The following is a 20,032-nucleotide window of genomic DNA, read 5'->3' as shown; positions in this document are numbered from 1 at the left end:
GAATCCAGTCACACACACACTTACACACATCTCATTCGCCACAACTGGCTGGACTGTGGAACGGGCAAGACATCAGCCAGTATTAGAGCCAAGTTCCAATGATAAAGATAGTTTATAAAATGTCCTATTGGCACTGATGAACTGGTTAACCTTTTCCAGTGGCATACCTAAAGGCAGAGCATCCAAAGATATAGCTCTCAAGCTAACAATCTTGACTAGGGAAATGAGTTAAGATTTGATTGTCCTGACTCGGAGCTGGACTTGAGACTTGTCTTAACTTGACACTTACCTGGCTTGACATGGAACTTTGACTGTCTTGACTTGGGATTTGATCAAGTGACTGTGACTTGATTGTGCCTTGAGTCAAACATGCTTGCCTTGAATTGCGTGTCATGAATTTTGGCTCAACTCACTTGACTTCAGACTTGATTGGGGACTTGTCTGTCTTGCATTGGGTTGCCATTTTGAAAGACACTGTATTTGAATGAAAAAGAGAAAAACTGAAAGGACCATGAACTGGAAAGTTTAGGACCTGGCCCACCAAATGAGACTTGTCTTGTTGTAAGACTCAAATATCAATTGAGATTTGACTATCTTGACTTGGAATATGATTTGAGATTTGACTGTCCTAACGTAGGGCTTAATGTGGGATTTGCTGTCTTGAGTTTAAACTTTATCATTTGCTCTGGGAATGCAGTGTTTTGGACTTGGGATTTGAATAGGGACCTAACTTGTCTTTTGATTTAATTTGATTGACTGTGTTGACTTGGGACTTGGCTGTCTTGCATTGTAACATACCTGTCTTGAGTTTGGACTTTATGTATCTGCCTTAACTTGGAACATTACATGGGACTGGATTGTCATGCGTCTAGTCTTGAAGACTTGACTGATTTAAGGCCACACTGAGCAAGCACAATGATGAACAGTTGTCCTATTTATGCACTCTGTCACCCTTGTGTCAATGCTCTAGATGTTAAGTGTGTACATATGGTACATCTGAGCCGCAGCTTCATTACAACAAACAATTCTCATGTCTAGACAGCAGCTTTTTATTTAAGTATTATCCTTGTGCAGTTTCTGTTTCAAATTATTATTCTGTAGCCCTAATCTATCTCCACATTCCTCTCTCTCTCACAAAACTCTGTCTGTCTTTTCCTTAAGCTTACGTTTCCCTTTCCTTTATGTTTCCCTTTTTCTCCTTTTCTTCTTTTATCTCTTTTATGTTTCTCTCCCCACACTCGATCTCTCCCTCTTCTTATGCCCTTTAGCCAGTTGTTTGTGTCTGCTTTTGACTGACAGAGCTTCAGTCTGGTGGCACCAAGTAAACCAAACTGTGTAAGATTTGAGGAAGTCAATACAGAAATATAAATGTGTATGTGTGTGTGTTTGTGTGGTCTATATGCATGTGTCTTTCCAAGTTTGTCTTTATTTCAGTTTGCTCTCTTGTGGAAAAGCAAGGAGAGTTTGGGAAAGAAAGCAAGCAAGCAAGAAAGAGAGCTGTCTGTGACTTTTGTCTCCCTCTTAATGTCCTATCAGGAGTTTGGGACGGGTGTTAGGTCATTGTTATTGTTGAGCTGAGGCAGCTGGGGAACACTAGCTACAAGGTCATAGGCCATGTGTGCATGTGTGTGTCGGTCTGTGTGTGTGTTTAGTCTTTAAAATGTCTGACAAGGTCCAAGTACCGAAGGGACTGGGCTAGACACGTCTTGAATACACAAGACTGTTATTATCCAAAGCCTCACTCTGGGACTTTGAGAATTGTCCTCTTTCACACAACTTTACTTTTGGCTCGAGCTGGTTTCACTTGTGTGATTCAGTTGAGAAGAAGGAATAATTGTTAATGTCATCAAAGCAGAATTAAAACTTGGTCATGTTAATGCTACTGAGGTTGTCTTAATATTAAGTATAGATATCCATTAACAATTGAGATTAATGGTAAATGAATGACTCACTCCCTAAACCGATACCATTAACACAGGTCATGCACACATCTTTGCTCCTGCCATATCTCAATTCATTAAACACTTTGCTTCTCTTGCTCTGTGATCACTGATGAAGATGACAAACTACTCACTTTATGCACTTATGACACATTTAAGAGGAGGCAAAGTGAATAACTTCTCCCCTGATAAAGTTTTTAAACACTGGCCTGTAAAATATACAGCAGCAAGCAGTTTCAGTCGTACTGGCATCAAAAAAGCCATGTTGCGCATACAAACACATTAGCACCATGTTCACAGATAGATGTTGGGCAGTACTATGTTTACAACTGATTTAATCAGACACAAATAAGTCAGCAATGCGAATAAACAGTATATTACTACAGCTTGATGCATGGAACAAGCATCTGTGATTTTGAGTTTGAGGGTTGTTGAGGTTCTTCCCATTTTTGGCTTCAGAAATCCGATCAATATTAGATTTTTTTGGACAGTCATACAATACTTGCTGATATCACAGTCTGTTACGATAGGATTTTGATTCTATACCATTCAGGGGATCAATATGAGACGATATCAGCAAATGTCCTTATTGACTTTTTCTTGGCTGCGTCTCATTGTCTGCCTGAAGCTAAGGTGCTAGCGGTGTTTGAATGTTTAGGGACAAGATGTGCTTGGACGGAAGTGGTGACACAGATTTGCTATGGGAATTTCAGAATAAAGGTGTATCTTGAAGATCACAATATGTATTGATGTTTTCACTTTGCACTGACGATACTGGATTGTTGATCATTGAATCGATATATGGATCCAGACTGATGTATTGTTACACCTGTACTGGAACAGGGAAATGCCAACTTCCCAGTGTAAATGCAATGCACCATAAATTCCTCCTTCTTCTGTTTCTAGATTATTGATGAGGAGGATACACAGTTCATGACGAACTGTGCCCCTGCAGTGACGGAGAGCACACCTCGCAGACGCACAAGGATACAAGTCTTGTGGACAGCGCCGCCTAGTGGGGCTGGCTGTGTTATACTGAAGTAAGTTTCATTTTTGTCTCATTATGCTCCTTTAAAGAAGACTAAACTTTCAACCAGCCTTTTTGATGGTGTTATTGATGGAGGGCAAAAATAAAAAATAAAAAATTCAAAATCAGCTTGCAGAGACTTGAAAATTGAGATATTACATTCATCACAGTGAACATTTATCCATTTTATGTTCATTTATTTATTTATTTTTGCAGTCGTAAGCAGGGACTGTTTTGAAAATTCTCCAAAGCTTTGAAATGAAAGATTTCATATTCAGCCAAAACAACTTGCATTAATTAGGTATGTGGTGGAAAAACAAAAACAAAAAGAAAAACAAGAAGCAACATGATCATCTGAATGTGTTTTTCTTTAGCTCTAAAATGCTGTTCAGGAGTCGGCTCTGAAGTCTCTGATGTCGAGACCTGACAGCAACAACAAAGACGGAGTTCAAATGAGTCCCTGTTCACTGATAATGGTGTCTTGACAAAATATAGGTGTGATAAATGACTTCACTTAAGCAAGTTTCAAGTCTCTGCAAGCTGATTTTCTTGCTGTGACGAAATTAATGGAAGTCAGTAGCTGCCTAAAAGAGGGGGAATCAATCTAAAAAGCATATGGTGTGCTGCGAATAATGGAGAGTACTAATGGAAAGTAGTTTATAGGTAAAATTAAAAACCACCAGTATGATCCATCAAGTTATATAATTCCACAACAGCAGGAGCACTTTATCTACACTTTCTACTGCAAAGCAGAAAGCAGAAATGTGGACAGCTGCACTGCCAATGAATACTGTACCCTCACATGGTCATTGTTGTTTTAACAGATAGTTGTTACTGGTTATAGGCAACACATTAAGTAGCTAATGCCAGGTGTTTCTTCAGAAGCCACGACACACTGTGGCTCTACAACAAAGAGACAGATGATGGTTATGGGGGGCAATTTGTGGTTTGAAGCAGGTGTGACTCAAGGGCCTGCACTGTTATTTCAAGAGTGTGTGTGTGTGTGTGTGTGTGTGTCAGTCTGTGACGGTAGTTTTATGTAGCTGTCTGAGATGGTAGCAACAACTCCAAGATTACTCTGAAACTGAATTGTTGAAAAATGTCCAACACACCAGGACAAGGCTTAAAGGCGCTGTATGTAAGAATGTGGCCAAAACGGTTACTGCACTCAAATTCAAAATACTGCCGCGAGTCGTGTCCGCCCCCCCTCCCCTACAGATTCGAGGTTGCTGGACAGCGGCACGCTGGAGACTGATTTGTTTGCCCATGGGCAGCTGCCGTGGCAGGGCCGTGTCGCTGTGTCCTTGATCTTTGGTTTTCCAGCGGACCATTCAAGCAAGTCCGGCTTCTCTGCTGCTAACGCTGCTGCCGGGATACAGCTGAGGAGAAGCCGGCTGCTAATGCTATGTACCGGGACACTGCTAATGCTGCTTGCCGTGCTGCTGTAGCTCAGTCGTAACTGTAACTGATGCTGAGACTCTACTGACTGCGTGACTGGTAGACGGCGGTGGGTGGCGCAACAGGCCAAAACACAAATTCAAAACATAAACATGATTTGCGGACTGTAAAATATTTTTTAAATGCGAATATTCTGGCTGTACTATTGTTGTCGGTGAGATCAGTATGTTATATGAACATTATTCCTTAGTCTCTGTGACAAATTAGGATGATTTTACGACTATTTGCTTTAGATTTCTTACATATAACTCCTTTAACTGCTGAACTGAGCATTTAACACATTTTGAAGCAAAATCAAAGATGATTTAAGTATTGTTACACAAAAGCTTACCCGTATGATCGGCACTGTTTCCACACTGTGTGGCCCATGGAGTCTAAAGAATCATTATCGTGCCGATGTGCATCAACCAATCAAAGGTCAGCTCAGACCACTGAGTTCCTATTGGCTGTTCTACTGCATATGCGCGTTCCCGTGCCGCCGGCAGAAGGGGAGAGCAAGCGGCAATGACACACACTCTTTAGTGTCTGTATGTGACGCACAGATGTCTCCTGGGTGAATCACACACACAACGCAAGGATAATGTTGTCAGATGGTTTGGTTAGGTTTAGGGAAGAAAACTATTTGGTCAGGTTTAGAAAAAACACCATGTTTCGGGTTAAAGTAGGTATGTAACATGATGTAAATATGTCATATGAGTGAGGTAAGTACATTACGTTATGACAGCACTGACTTTTGGTTTCACACAGGACAAAAACAGCAGTCTCCAGGGTCAAAGTCTATGTTTGTTTGACCCTTTCCACCACCGGAGCGGTGGTGGAAAGGGTCAAACAAACATATCCCACCTTACATGGACTTTCTTGTTCTTTATACTACACCAGTTGCTGTGAACGTCAAATATCGCCATGGATGGGTTTACATTGTCGTTAGTCAAAAGCCCGGTGCATCCTATGGAGATGCCAAACCTTGCCAGACCTTTGGCATCACTACCAAGGTGTGTGACAGAACTGGTGATGGGTACCAAAACCCAGCACTGAATGAGCCCTGGGTCTAAATTATCAAAGCTGTGGTATTGATAAGCTTTAATGTTATTGGTTCTTTTATCAATACTTTAAACATATTCATTTAATTCATTATCATCCTGCAGCCTCTCACCTTCCATCTGTGCCAGGGCTGACCTCCTCCACACACACACACACCCACACCCACACAACACGCAGTAAAGTCAGGGAACAGTAGAGAGACTGCGGTGGAAACAAAGTAAGAATAACTCGAAAATTACTCAAGCCGATGGCAACTACACTCGTCACTGTAATTGCAGTTAACCCTTAAGGAGTAAGAAGCCAATTGTTCATTAATACATGTGTTCACAAGCTTAAACATGTAAACATGGAGACAGCGATATTCAGTTTGCTCTTTCCACAGTCTCTCATCCACCGTCACTAACGTTATGTCTTACACAAGGACAGCACGCATGTTCAGCTAATAGAGAGTTGTTACCAATAGGCTAAAATGACAGCTGTCTGTATGTAGACTAAGTGTTGAGCTTACTTTGCTACTTATCTTATATTATCTTATCTGTTACCTGCACACAGTGAATCACATCAGCAGAGAGGGAGCAGGACAGAGGACAGAAATTATGACTAACAGCAACTGATAAATACTAAACTTCACTCAGTACTGTGATGTATTCTTTATATAGTGACATTGCTGTTGTAAAAATGACTGTTTCTGCTCTGAGAACAAACAGTTATATTCAAAATATTCAATAATCTTGTTCTGAATTTTTCCTAAAAAGCAATTATTTAGAAATGAAAAACAACCGATAAAGAACCGAATCAATAAGGAGTTTGATAAGAGTAGTAGTATCAATAAAATCTTAACAATACCCATTCCTATTGACAAAGTGTTGGTGTTTGGCCATTTGGCGAATGAGAACGGGCAGGGGAGACCTACTGCTCTTGATATAAAATTACTTAATGTATCCAACTTTTTTATATGGCTCTGATGTGTGCTCTGAATCATAAGGGCATTTTCACAATAACCCACGATTAAAAGTTTTTGGTCCGCCACACCCCTAGCATACTGATGTGTTGGGGTATATTCGCAATAGCTATCCTGGCATCCAGAGATGCATACTTTTGTTTCAGGTACACAGCATCACCTCAGCTGCCCTGCGGAGAAAAAGGTTTGAATTTGATTAAACACAGTGGAATGCAGTGAACCCTGTGTTTCACCCCTGGACTACAATACTTTGATGCTCATGTCATGATGAACACATTAATTCTTAATGTTGTTCTTACAAGACCCACAGGCTGTTGTGGAATTAAGAGAAAATCATTAGGTACAAAGCCAAAGAGAACAAGAATGCAGAAGACTGACTTCAGTGAAAGAAATAAGGGATTGATTTCTACGCACGGTGAATAAGATTTAGGCCTTTACAAATGTAATACTGTCTGATAACAAATAGCTCTTACAGTTAATACCTGTTCGAGGATAAAGCGTAGCTCATGCCTCCTGTGTGAGCACAAACAAATCATATGTGGGCTCATACAGATTGAGTTATGGAAATATTTAGCTGCTATCCGCTTTTTGACAAAAATGTTAAACAGCCGATAACTCTAAGAGAACATGCGGCTGAAAACCTTTCTCCCTCTGCCTGCCTTCCTCCCTCTTCCTCCACTGTTTTTTCACTCTCTCTCGCTTCCATCTCCTCATCAGACTTCCCGAAGGGAATAACCTCCCTGACACGCATCTCTTCCTCCTCTGAGTGAGATGCTATAACTTGCCCTTACCTCCACAGTATACTCACAGCTGTTACTTTTAATTTATCTGCTGCTGCTGTATGACAGATGGCACGTAGCCATCGCAGTGTTTGCAAGTCCAATAAATCTAGTCCTGTGTAGGGGGAACATCTGCTATGCAAATTCACCTCGTATTACTGTCACTTTTGTCTGTCAGCGGTGAGATAGAGATTTAGAATTACCTCATCTAATGTATACGCCTTTCTGTCACACTCTGTCTTCTTCTTTAACTGTCCTCTCTCTGCTGTTGTAACCTGCTTTTCATTTAATCTTTGTTGAGGACGTTTTTCGTTTTTCTCCCATGGTGCTACTGGCACAGTCTTCAGAAACAAATTCATGTCAGTCAGGGAGGAAATACTTTGCAATATGTCTGTGCTATAAACATCACTGAGTGGACAACATTAGCAGCTGTCTCCCATGAATCATGTCTCTGTCATGCTAGCCAGTGTTGAGCTAAAAGGAAGTATCTTCACACCAAAGCCGCACAATTTCATTTACATCCCACATCATGCAATGTCACTAGAAAGTATCGCTACAACTGCACCATCAGAAAGCTCTCTGTTCCCCTCTCTTTATCGTACCCAGTCTGTTTCTCTCTACTTTCTGTTATAGACTACATGTTGCCCTCCAGGATGTCAAACAGACGTCTCTTAGCTCATTCCAAGAATCTTCAAATACTCTAGCTCCTTACAGTTGGGAGTGCTCCAACACTTTTGCCCCACTGCAGAAATCTCATTGATTCTTTCAATACTGGAGCGGGCCTACAGCATTCTTCAACACAACTTCAACATCTGCTATTTCAACATTAGTGCCATTATTTTTTTTAGGAGGAGGAGTGACAAAGCTGTTAGTGACAGCTGTAGAACTCAAAAGATTACCTGATTTTATTATATGATTAGCTTGAGATTTAGACTCTTTAAATATATTTGTTATGCCCCCGTTAAGAAACATAATAGCAGACATTCAAATCTACCCCCGAAATGTAAAGGAATATTGACATTTTGGGAAATATGCTGAGCGTTAGATGAGAAGATTGAAACCTCTCTTGTGTCTTTACAAGACTACATCCAGCAGCTGGTTAGCTTAACTTAGCATAGCATACATGACTTCAGCAATTTTGACTGGCGGCAGAGCTCTTCACACATAAAGTGTAAATAAAAACAAATCAGTTGAGTCTTTCCCTTTTGGATGAAATGGCCAGTCAGGCTACATACTACGGAGAGAGTTTTAAGAGATCCTGATCGCCTTAGGCACGACGAGAAAGTGAAAATGATAAGAGGTGTGTGCCCTTTTCAGCTGCCAGCCTCTGTGTGGATGAATGACCCTGTCAATTCATTCATTCAATTCATGTCCTGTCGATTCATTACTTAATATTCATTAGAATTAACTTCTTGGCTCTGAACATCTCATGTTATTGTAGAGATCAACTGACTTTAGCTAGGTAGCTAACGTTAGCCAACTAACCTGTGATGAAGTGCCTGCCACAGACGTAATGTTAGGTGTAGTGACTGGCTGGATCCCACAGCTTTCTATCTTTATCCTGCTGTTTGATGGCTGTGAGCCACAGATTTCTTCTTTCCCTATTCTTCACTCTATCCAGGAGCAAAGAAAATCGCAATTCTGCATTTTTTTTTTATTGTTTGCTGTGCAGTGAACAACGCAGCAACTTTTCGGCATTATGAACTCCTAGCTGCGACTAGCATCTCTCCCGGGTCGAATTCAGAACTTTCACCCAAAAGGGGGCGTGGACGTTGTTACGGCAGTGAGTGACGTTGCGTTGAAGTCATGTATAGCATAAAGACTGGAAACAGGGAGGCAGCTAACTCTGTTTTGCTAGCAGTGTAGTAAACTTCCCAATTATGGCTGGCCTAGAGTAATTTATAAAAGCAAAGTTACGGATGTTAGGTTTAGGCAAGTAAAGTTACCATGGTTAGGTTTAGGAAAAGAAAGATGGGACAGGGGGATCGGGGTTAGGGGGTCAGGATTAAGGCCTTTACATACTCCGCAAGAACAGAGAAATTTGTTCTTTCTTTGGGAGTTCTTGCAGCTTGTTCTCGACACATCATCCGGGCAGAACTTTTTTCATGTGCGGTGTCCGAGAGCTATTGTGTGATTGGTTAGAAATTTGATGTGGGCGTGGTTAATGCGGAAAAGCACATGTGATGTATACAGCAGTGGGAGGGGCCAATGGGGTTCTGCACTTGAGTTTCTCATGAAGTATGAAATGTCCTGGCCAGAAAGAACTTTGGTCTTGTTCTTGCCACCTCGAGAAAAAGAACAAATTTCTCTGTTCTTGCGGAGTATGTACAGGGCTTTAGGGAGGTTTCGGTCAGTACCATTTTCGTCTTAGGGTAGGGTGCCGTGTATAAAATCACTTGAATGCATAGAAGAGAATCAGCTGATCCTTCAGCTGATTGGGCTGCTTGAGATCAGCAGGTGTAGCTGGGATGTGAGCTGAACTTGACTTTGTGGCTTTCTGGAAAAACTCTAGGCTTAACTAGCTTGAAACAACAAATGTATTTTGAGGGAAACGTGCAGAGCGAATTATGGTAACATAACTAGGAAATGTTGCTAGGCCTATCTAATATAATTTTTCAGGGCAAATAACATACACAACATATAGCTACACAGCATGGTACGCATAAACATATCTGGGGGTCACCAGAAGACAAAATTTGTTTCTTCATACCCCCAGAAGACAGTTTCACTGCTGCCACTGTTTGTGCTGCTGTGACATCACTTGGCTAAAGCCGTACCTGAGCAGGTAGATATATTCATGCAACAGTGCGCTAGTTTCTTTCAGAAAACTAGCCTATTTGGGTTTCATAAATCCAGGATAAGGGCTTAACCAGGTTTCCGAAATCATGATGTGATTTTAGATGCTCAACCATGAAAATGGGATACGTCAAAAAACAAACTCAATGAGGACTGATATGAATTCTGACCACCGTGCCAAACTAGTTCTACAACATAACATGCCAAGTGCAGAGATCTAAGCTTGTGGTGACATCACAGAAAAACGGGCCAGACTAGGCCTAAATGCCAGAAATCGACTGGTTCCAGCGTCTGAGATGTGAATATTTGCAGCTGTTTTTTGTCCTGTGTGACAGTAAACTGGATATCTGTAGGTTCTGCACTGTTGACCAGCAAAACAAGCACTTTGATAATGTGAGCTTGGCCTTAGAGAATATTGGTGGGCATTTTCATTATTCATTTTATAGACCAAACAATCAAACAGTAATTTGTCAGGTAATCAATGGAAATAGCTGATAGTTGCAGTCGTTTAGAAGATGCTACTCTTCCGTTATCACATACTGTGTAACTCCATTTGGGACTACACTTGTTTGTTTCTATAAGTTCCCCCACAGTTAAGTGATGTGCGAGCTGAACACCTGAAAGAAGTCAGCTGTTAAAACACGCTCATCCATTTCTTGGCAAGCAGAAAATGTCAGCAGCTTTGAAATAGCACTCTCTATCATGCGCTATCTCTGCTTGTCTCAGCCATTACTGGCACTGGAACTAACAACTACTCCAATATACAATGTGCAACTTTTCTTCTTGAGGCAGGAAGTGTACTGTCAGGCCTGCCCTCCTCCTCCTCAGTTGGTCAAGCTTTCGCCCCAACTCTTGTCGTTCATCCTGCGGAGCCGTCTGCCTCCAAACAGCATGCAGCCTGAGGCAGAGGGAACCAGCAACTCTAAAGCCTCCACAGGCATTGAAGAAGTCAATGCTTGTGTTAAACATGTTTTTAACTTCTACTGCCACTTATTTAGCTTCACTGTAGTTATTTTTGTTGCTGTTTTCCTCAGTTCTTGCAGTTCTTGTCATCTACCTACATATTGGCAGGAACAGGAATTGTTACACACCTTAGTGCAAATAATCACAAACTGAGCAGGTGTGTACGAGTTACTTATGTTATATAAATAATAATACATAATAATGTGTCTTATTAGGGGAAAATGCAGGCAGCCTTTCCTCTAAGTCTGTCATGTGAGTTTTATTGAGCTTTTGCCATAGCCACTCAGCTCAGGCAGTAAGTGAAGTTAATTATTTAAAGTTACTAAAGTCATGATTTGGTCAATATGAATCCAGCATCAAATCTGCACTTAAGGTCAAATCCTTTATGGAATCCAATAAAGTTTTAGCTTTCAACATGCACAATTATCTACATTTATAAGCAATCAAAGATTGAATTTAGATCTGTAATTGGTTGTCTCGTGAAGCACTGACCGCTTACTTAGTGTTCACAATCTGCATCTACAACCTTGAAAGCTGAAAGGCGCTGCTGAATATGTGAAATGCTGGATGACTATGTATCAAACACAGAAATAATAGGTGTAGCTGACTAACATTTTGCACCTTATTTTTCATACTTGATTCAAATAATGGACATTTTGGCACCAGTGACTTGCTAGTTCAACTGGTGAGAGCATTGATCAGCGCCTGCTAAAAATGAGAAGCCTGCCAATGTTACCTGAATGTTTTCCAGCATTGCTTTTTGCTAGTGAAAATGGGCAGGGTGCTTTAATGAGAGGTTTGTAATTATTAAAGCTTAATGAATATGGGTATTTTTCCAACCGGGAACCGTACCCAAAATCTAAGCGGCTACAAATGTATTGGCGGTGTAGTGCATAACAGATGTCTTGTTACTAGTTTTTCAATAGTGGATTATCTGTATGGCAGAACTATGTCTGAGGTTAATTAACAGTTCACCACTTGTTACCTTGACTTTATAAAGAAAAGTTTATTCTTCTCACATGTCTCCACAATAAATGGAGAATTTCATTTCATTTAAAACATGACGGTACAAGCAGTCTCATGCCTGGCCAAGTAGTTTCCCTTGCCACTCACGTGCATGCTCAAGCGGAGCTCACGCATGTGCTCAGGCAAGTTCAGAGCGTTCTACTCATGGGTGGAAGTGTTTTTTATTGTAACGTCAAATGTGGTACCTTAATGACTTTAATTCATGAGGTATGTTTGCCTTTTTTGGATTCTCCGTTCACAGTGGTGGCATGTGAGAAAAATAAACTTTTCTTCATAGATTTAATGAAACATGTGGTGAGTAATTGATATACAACAAGTCCTTTTTGTGGGTGAAGTATTCTTTAATAGTTTCACACAGGGACGTAAATTTAGACAGTGCAGGCAGTGCATTTGCACTTGGGCCTTTTGGGTGGAGGGGTCCGATTGCTACCTCAACTCAACTCAACTCAACTCAACTCAACTCAACTTTATTTTTAAAGCGCTTTAAAACAACCACAGCTGAAACAAAGTGCTGTACAGGAGGTCACCTGGAAATACACCCGTGTTCAAGGAAGAACTCACATTAATTTAAAAAATGGTACAATTTTCTATATATGCCCTCAAAAAGGTAAAGCCATCTCTATCATTGTTTTGTGTTTTTGTAAAATAATATCAATCTATAACAAAATTATGTGCTTATTCTACATACACTATAAAAAATATGATTTAACTATAAAAAACTATTTATTTAAAGTAATAATTTCCTTTTTTTCTTTTGTAGTTTTTTTTTCATACACAGATATGTAATGGAGATTGCTGAGTAATATGTATGCCGATGTTGTCCAATATCAGGTCTCTGTTTAATCATGTAATGAGACAATATGATTTACAGGAGCTAATTTAACTGTAACATCTCTTAAGACTGACAAGCTGCGCACATCTGCAAATGGATATAACATAAAAGCAGCAGTGAGTCACCCTGTTGGTAAAATATATATATGCCTAAAACTCTGTGTGTGTGCTTCATAACTAGTGACTAGTGCGCACTAGGGCCCATCACAGTCGATTGCAGTGGGGCCCATCAGAGCTCCCTTATACCACTGGTTTCACAATATAGTGCACATCATGATTTTTATTTTTGCCCCTTGTAGGCAGCAGAACCAGCTTTAATAACATAACATATATAACATATTATCACCTTATAAAGTTGTTATAACTGATGTTTTTAACAGCTTCACAAAGTACTGTTCTTATTGTTATGTTTGAACTTAATAAATTTAATTAATTTATATTATTATTTGTCTCTACTGGCAGCTAAATCGTCTATTTTTTTCCACCACTTTGCTGCTTGTCTTTCTGCCATTTGATACTGTGCAGGTAGCGTCTGGTCAGTGCATTGCAGCTTTTTATAGTATCTGAAAACAGTTGCTTGCAGTTGCTGTAAATGAGGTTGCTGAAAACTCTGCTAAAAGATGCTAACCAATGATTCGTAGAGCGGAGGAAAACTGATCATTCTCTCTGGGTTTGCCAGTAAGACATATGCAATACAAGTAGTCATTTGATCTACTAATCTTTCTAATTAATTAGCGTAATTTTAAGAATTATGTCTTCTTGCAGTAGAACACAACCATCTTTGTGAAGCAAAAAGCAAAATTGCCTTGATGCAAATTCTGAGTTGTGATTCTACCCACCACAGAAATTTTCACAGTTCTAAAAGAAAACAACTCACAGATGCTCACGCACATAGATCTTTGCAAAAACCCTGCAACCTCAGGTTTGATAACCTCTGTAGATGAAACATTTGGCACTAGAAAGTTTTGTTTATAACTTGAGACTATATAGTAAAAACAAGTTGATTACACTTCTTTTTCATGGGGAAGCTGTCAAATCTGCAGACTGCTTTAATAATGGTGAGTCACCCACACAATTTCCCTCTTTTCTCCATCTTCAAAGCATCATCCGCTTTCAACTGCTGCATGCTATGAGGAGGATTTTCAGCCGAAGGATTTTTATATTTCTGCCTTGTTTTGACTTTTTCTCTTTGACATGTATACACAAGCTCCTTGGGGTGCGACAGGATGTGTACGTACATCTGAGATTGTGTGTGTGTGAATGTGAGAGATTGTGTGTTTGTTTGAATTCCACCCCAGGTCACCAAGGTCCTTCTGGTAGTTCTGATGAGCTCAGCCCAAATCTGTTCTTTAATCTCCACAAACTCCTGAAAAGTCTTTCAGTGTCTGGAAACATTTCCACCTGGAGCTAAAAGAGACAGGCAGAGAGAGAGAGAGAGAGATGAGGGAAATGTGTCTGTGTGTGTGTGTGTGTGTGTGTGTGTGTGTGTGTGAGGTAGACTGTTTTCCTATCTAAGATTTGCTGTCCTGTTGATCACTCCTCATCTCGTTATCAAGTTTGCACTTACATTTCTCTTCTTGCTCCGTCTCTGCCCCTCTGGCTGTCTGTTCATCACATTTTCACCTCACATCGACCTTCTGCTCGATCTTCCCTTCAGTATTCTGCTGTTGTTACTGGGAGGACTCCAGGAGGAGGAAGAGGCCACAAGTCGTCTGCTCGCTCTGTGACAACACAAGTTTAACTGTGAGACTCTGGGAAGCTGCTTGACAGCAGGATCTAAACTCTTCTGTCTCGACACAGTCACACACAGACGAGCCTTTTTTATTGATCACAGGACTGGATTATTTCAAGTAGTCTCAGCTGTCGGAAACCACAGCTGCCTGGGTATTTGCTGCTATTTAGTGTCTACTGTAAAGTCCCATGAATAAGAAGTACAGAGATGAATTTTAGCTGGTATGAATTGATTCTCTTTGTATTGCTTATTGTTTTTCTAGCAGTGGGGCAGTAAGTCTGTCAGTGTAACACTTTGATACCTTGCAAACTACTGACCTGATTTACCTAACATTTGCATGGAGAGCCTTGCTCTTCATGCGCTCAGAGAAAGATTGCTAATGACTTGTGTGAGCTCCTGACCTCAGGGCTTAAAATGCTCCAGCAATGATGAGAATTGTGCCAGAAATCCAGCGCAGAAGATAGATAATTATATGAAGATATTACATCTCTATGGAAATTTTTCTTGCATATTTTATTTACCTGTCACATTATTTTTTATCAATAAAGTAGACCGATAATTAAATATAATAAAAACCTTTGTTTACACTAGTACTGAGCAATGTGTCAGCTCAGGAGTGCATGTGAACGCTCTGTGTCAAAAAAAAGCACTGCAAAAAACTTTTGTTTTGTTTTCACATTATCGTCACAATCTTTTGGACTAATTTGGCAAATGCTGGAACAGTATTACACTGCATCTGCTATTTAGAGACCAACTCAGAACAGAGCACTGAACACTATTGAGGCTGAAAGATACTGGATATTATTAATGTCTTTGAAAATCAAGCAGTGGTGAAATGTGACCATTAGACTAAAGGCCTGTATACAACCTCCACCCTAGGAAAAAAACACAGTTCAGAATGCAACTTTTAGCCATGTGTAAAGCCATCCACATAAAAATACATGTAGTGGACCCACTATGTTTGTAGCTACGCTAATGTAGTTAATGCAGACATTCATTGTCCCCAGAGGATAAATCCTTTAGACTTTTACCATTTCTTTTCATTTAGCACATAGACTGTATATAAAGAAGGATGGTGTGTCTCCACTTACCCCCACTTTACAAAAATGAAGCCAAAATATAGCTGGCTATGGCTGCTGCCATCTTGCACTGGTGACATAATAATAACATGGAGACAGGCTTTATGACCTGTTCTACGGCCAGCCACCAGGGGACAAACACCTCCAGCAGGAGGCGCCCAGGAGACATCCTGATGAGATGCCTGAACCACCTCAACTGACCCCTTTCCATGCGAAGGAGCAGCGACTCTACTCCGAGCTCCCTCTGGACATCCGAGCTCCTCACCCTATCTCTAAGGCTGAGCCCAGCCATCCCACAGAGGAAACTCATTTCGGCTGTTTGTATCCGCAATCTCATTCTTTTGGTCACTACCCAGAGCTCATGACCATAGGTGAGGGTTGCAACGTAGATGGACCAGTAAATCAAAAGCTTTGCCTTCTGGCTCAGGCTCCCTCTTCATCACAACAGTCAGGCACCGCGTCGCATCACTGCAGAAGCCACACCAAACCGCCAATCCAACTCACGCTCCATTCTACCCTCACTCATTAACAAGACCCCAAGATACTTTAACTCCCTCACTTGAGGCAGTAACTCTCCCCCAACCCGGAGAGGGCAATCCACTGGTTTCCAGCAGAGAACCATGGCCTCAGATTTGAAGTTGCTGACTCTCATTCTGACCACTTCACACTCGGCTGCAAACTGCCCCAGTGCATTCTGTAGGTCATGGTGTGATGAAGCCAACAGAACCACATTATCTGCAAAAAGCAGAGATGCAGTTCTGAGGTCCCCAAACCAGACCTCTTCCTCCCCCTGGCTGTGCCTCAAAATCCTGCCTGTGAAAATAGCAAACAAACAACCCTGGCGGAGGCCAACACCCACTGAGAATGTGTTTGACTTTGTGCATGAGTATGCAGACACAGCTCTCACTTTGGTCATGCAGGGACCGGATGGCTCATAGCAGCGAGCCTGCTACTCCGCAGTCCCCCAGTACCCCCCACAAGACCCCCTTAGGGACGTGGTTGTAAGTCCATAAAGCACATGTAGACTGGATGGGCAAACTCAAACGATCCCTCCAGCAGCCTCGCAAGGTTAAAGAGCTGGTCCACTGTTCCATGGCTAGCCCTCTTTCCAGCACCCTGGAGTAGACCTTACCTGGGAGGCTGAGCAATGTGATACCCCGATAGTTGGAGCACACCCTACGGTCCCCTTTTTTGAAAATGGGAACTACAACCCCAGTCTGCCACTCAGCAGGCACCGTACCCGACCACCTTGCAACACTGCAAAAGTAAGACAGCATCTCAGCATCTCATCTTCAGCATCTCAGGGCGAATCTCATCCACACCCTGTGCCTTCCCACCGGAGAGCTTTTTGACTACCTCAGCAACCTCTGTCAGGGATATGGGAGAGAGTTCCTCTTGAGTCTTCAGCCTCCTCCACAGTGGATGTGATGGCTGGGTTCAGGAGTTCCTCAAAGCGCTCCTTCCACCGCTTGACGATGTCCCCAGTTCAGGTCAGCAGTTCACCTTCTTTGCTGAGCACAGCCTGAGACAAGCCCTGCTTTCCCTTTCTGAGGCATCTAACAGTCTGCCAGAACTTCCTTTAGGCCAACCGACATTCCCTCTCCATAGCCTTCCCGAACTCCTCCCACACCAGAGCATGTGAGCGGAGCGGAGTGGGTGAAAATTTCCGCTCCTCGCTCGCAGACCTGTCACTTTGCGCCGCTTGTCCGCTCCACTTGGTTCTGCGCATTCTTCGCTCCGCACCGCTCCATCATAAATTTTATCCCGCTCCACTCACTCACCACTCCGCTCAAAAAAACTGCGTCGTACTACCCTAACCTGTAATCTTCTATTCACAAATAAAACGGGGTCTGCCCATTTATCCGACAGCCCATTGGTCCGACATCCCATTGTTCCGACCATATTAAACCCATTGTTCCAAAGTCCCGTTGTTCCGAAATCATCATGATGCCCTGTGGTTAAGGTCTGGTTAGGTTCAGGCACAAAAACCACTTGGTTAGGGTTAGGAAAAGATCATGGTGTGGGTTAAAATGAAAAAGAAAGTGGCAAACACATAAGCCGTGAGCCTGCTCCACCTCAAGCCTTTCCCAGCTGACCCACAGCCAGAAATACGCCCGCTGGGAGCCGTTCAGCACCGTGGAGAGCTCCCCACACAACTCGGACCCCAGAGTTAATAACAGGAGGTTATGGTGTTTCATTCTCTCCTCTCTATGACACTTGTATCTCGACCAGTAGCCTACTTTTGTTGCATTGCTGATCCTCTATGGTACACAAATACAGTAATAATCACATATCGGAACAACGGGATGTCGGACTAATGAGAGGTCGGAACAATGCTACGGCACCAATAAAACATGAGCTTGGTAGATTCTCCAGGGAAGCCCTCTCCCCGCAGTTAGGGACCGTTCTACACGGTACCGCTGGCAGGGTGGAAATAAGTCAAAGTGTAGAGGAGACGGACCAGGTTAAGCGGCCGACCTCCGGGGAAGCCCTCTCGCCTCTCCCCGCAGTTAGGGACCATTCTCCAAGGTACCGCTGCTTCTCTTCTCAGTTTCTTTTCTGAAGTACACAGTAAACTCCATAGTTTTGGAAGAAAATAGTGTGGGTGTGCGCAGGTGCAAAGATGCATTCTGGGTGGGGCATGAGCGACCGGAGCAAAATTGGAGCGAGAGATAAGGCTCCGCTCCACCTTTAAAAAAAAATAGCCGCTCCTCGCTCAGCACAAAATCCTCCTGCTCCCCGCTCCGCTCACATGCTCTGTCCCACACCCAGGTTTTTGCTTCAGCGATCACAACAGTTGCAGCCCTTCTGGCCAACCGCTACCTGTCTGATGCTTAAGGACACCCCTGGGCCACCCAGACCCAAGAGGCCTCCTTCTTCAGCCTGACGACCTCCCTCACTGCTCTCCTTTCACCAGCGGGTTGCTAGGTTGCTGCCCGACAACCTTCTGACCACATTTTCTAGCAGCCACCTCCACAATGGAGGCTTTGAACATGGACCAGCTGTGTTGTCTGGGGCTAATAGCCCCTTGTAGGGTTTCCCATGGCAAAGTGGTCCCAGGAGAGGGGCCAGACTGAGAACAATTCAAGAAGACCTTGATGACATGGACACTGAACCTTGAGCACCTCACCCAGTATGGGGACACTGGGGAGCCAGACCTGGGGGGGAGCTCACCAGCGAGCGTCCGGTGGCCAGACCCAGCCTGAAAGAATAACATGGAGCGGTCGCTCTGTGGGCCCACCACCCGCAGGGACAGAAATCAAGCTCTGCTGCATTGCGTACTAGCTGGCAGGCAGGGGCAGGGCCCCAGGCATGCTGATCCTTGGCGTCCCAGACTGATTTGGGAACTTTGTCCCATACATCGTTTTGTAATCAAAAACCTGGAAAACTGAAGATCCTCTCATCATCGTCATGCTGTATTTCGTATATGGTTGTAATTAGCAAATGATAGTATGCTAACACGCTGAACTAAGACGTACAGTAACAGAAGCTGTGTCCTTTTTTGTCTGTGCATTCATGAAGTGGAATCAGAAAGCCCCAGAAGAAGTGTGTCTTTGCTGCTATTGTATATAAATTTTAGTTCAAACAATCCGAACATGACTTTAGAGGTGAGGTGTGATTGGTTAGTTTTAATATTAATCCAGAATAGCTTTTTTGTTGTAATATCAAGGCCATCCAAATTATAATGGGACCACCAATCATAGAGCTCTCTGACGTGTTTTCTACCCTGTATTTCATGGATGTATGATCCCAATTTGCAGAGGTAAAGGGGAGGTTAACTGGGACTTTTTGGTAAATGATTTTCAGAATATAATTAAATATAACTTGAGAGGTAATACTTTTCCCAAACTTTGCTTTTGATTGACCTTAGGCTCTTTCTGAGGTTCTCCACTGCTGCTAAGTCAAAATTTCCCCTTGAACCAATGAAAAGTCTACGCGCCAAGTTAAAGGCAGCAGATAATCAGACAGTGGATATTGGCAGGTCTTGCTGCAATGTGAGTGTTAAAAGGGGCAAGTTTTAATTGCTCTTTGAAGATGGCACTGTGTGTTAATTGAAATGCAGTGCTACGATCTTGTGGTAAACGACAGAGTTTATGGAGAGTTAAATAAGTGCAGAGTGCAATAGAAGAACCATATTGTAATAAGAACGATCGTGCATATCTATAAAATGTGAGCCATACACAATAAGACATGCCGTCTAATTTTCATTACAGCTGAATATATCTTCATTTTACTTACTCATGTGGGCATTTACCCATCAAAATCCCAAGTGAATAGTTCATGCTTTCAATTTCTAGCAAGTATAACTAACTGGTCTGTGCTGTGTCAGTTTACCACAAGCATTCCCAGATCGTCAAATAGCGATGCTCAGTCATGCCCCTCAGCATCTGATAGTGAC

General features: G+C 42.3%; 1 protein-coding gene across 1 annotated transcript in view; it reads left to right on the top strand.

Annotated features, from left to right (window-relative positions):
* LOC125887102 (spondin-1-like) overlaps nt 1–20,032 on the top strand; it is a 140,641-nt gene that overhangs the window by 20,375 nt on the left and 100,234 nt on the right. Inside the window, exon 3 of the mRNA XM_049573635.1 lies at nt 2,847–2,980. Coding sequence (XP_049429592.1) covers nt 2,847–2,980 — 134 coding nt within the window. The remainder of the gene's footprint in view (nt 1–2,846; nt 2,981–20,032) is intronic.

The sequence above is a fragment of the Epinephelus fuscoguttatus genome, linkage group LG4 (assembly GCF_011397635.1).
Source record: "Epinephelus fuscoguttatus linkage group LG4, E.fuscoguttatus.final_Chr_v1".
In the NCBI taxonomy this organism is placed as follows: Eukaryota; Metazoa; Chordata; class Actinopteri; order Perciformes; family Serranidae; genus Epinephelus; species Epinephelus fuscoguttatus.
The sequence above is the reverse complement of the archived record's forward strand: the minus strand, read 5'-3'. Positions and strand labels throughout refer to the sequence as shown.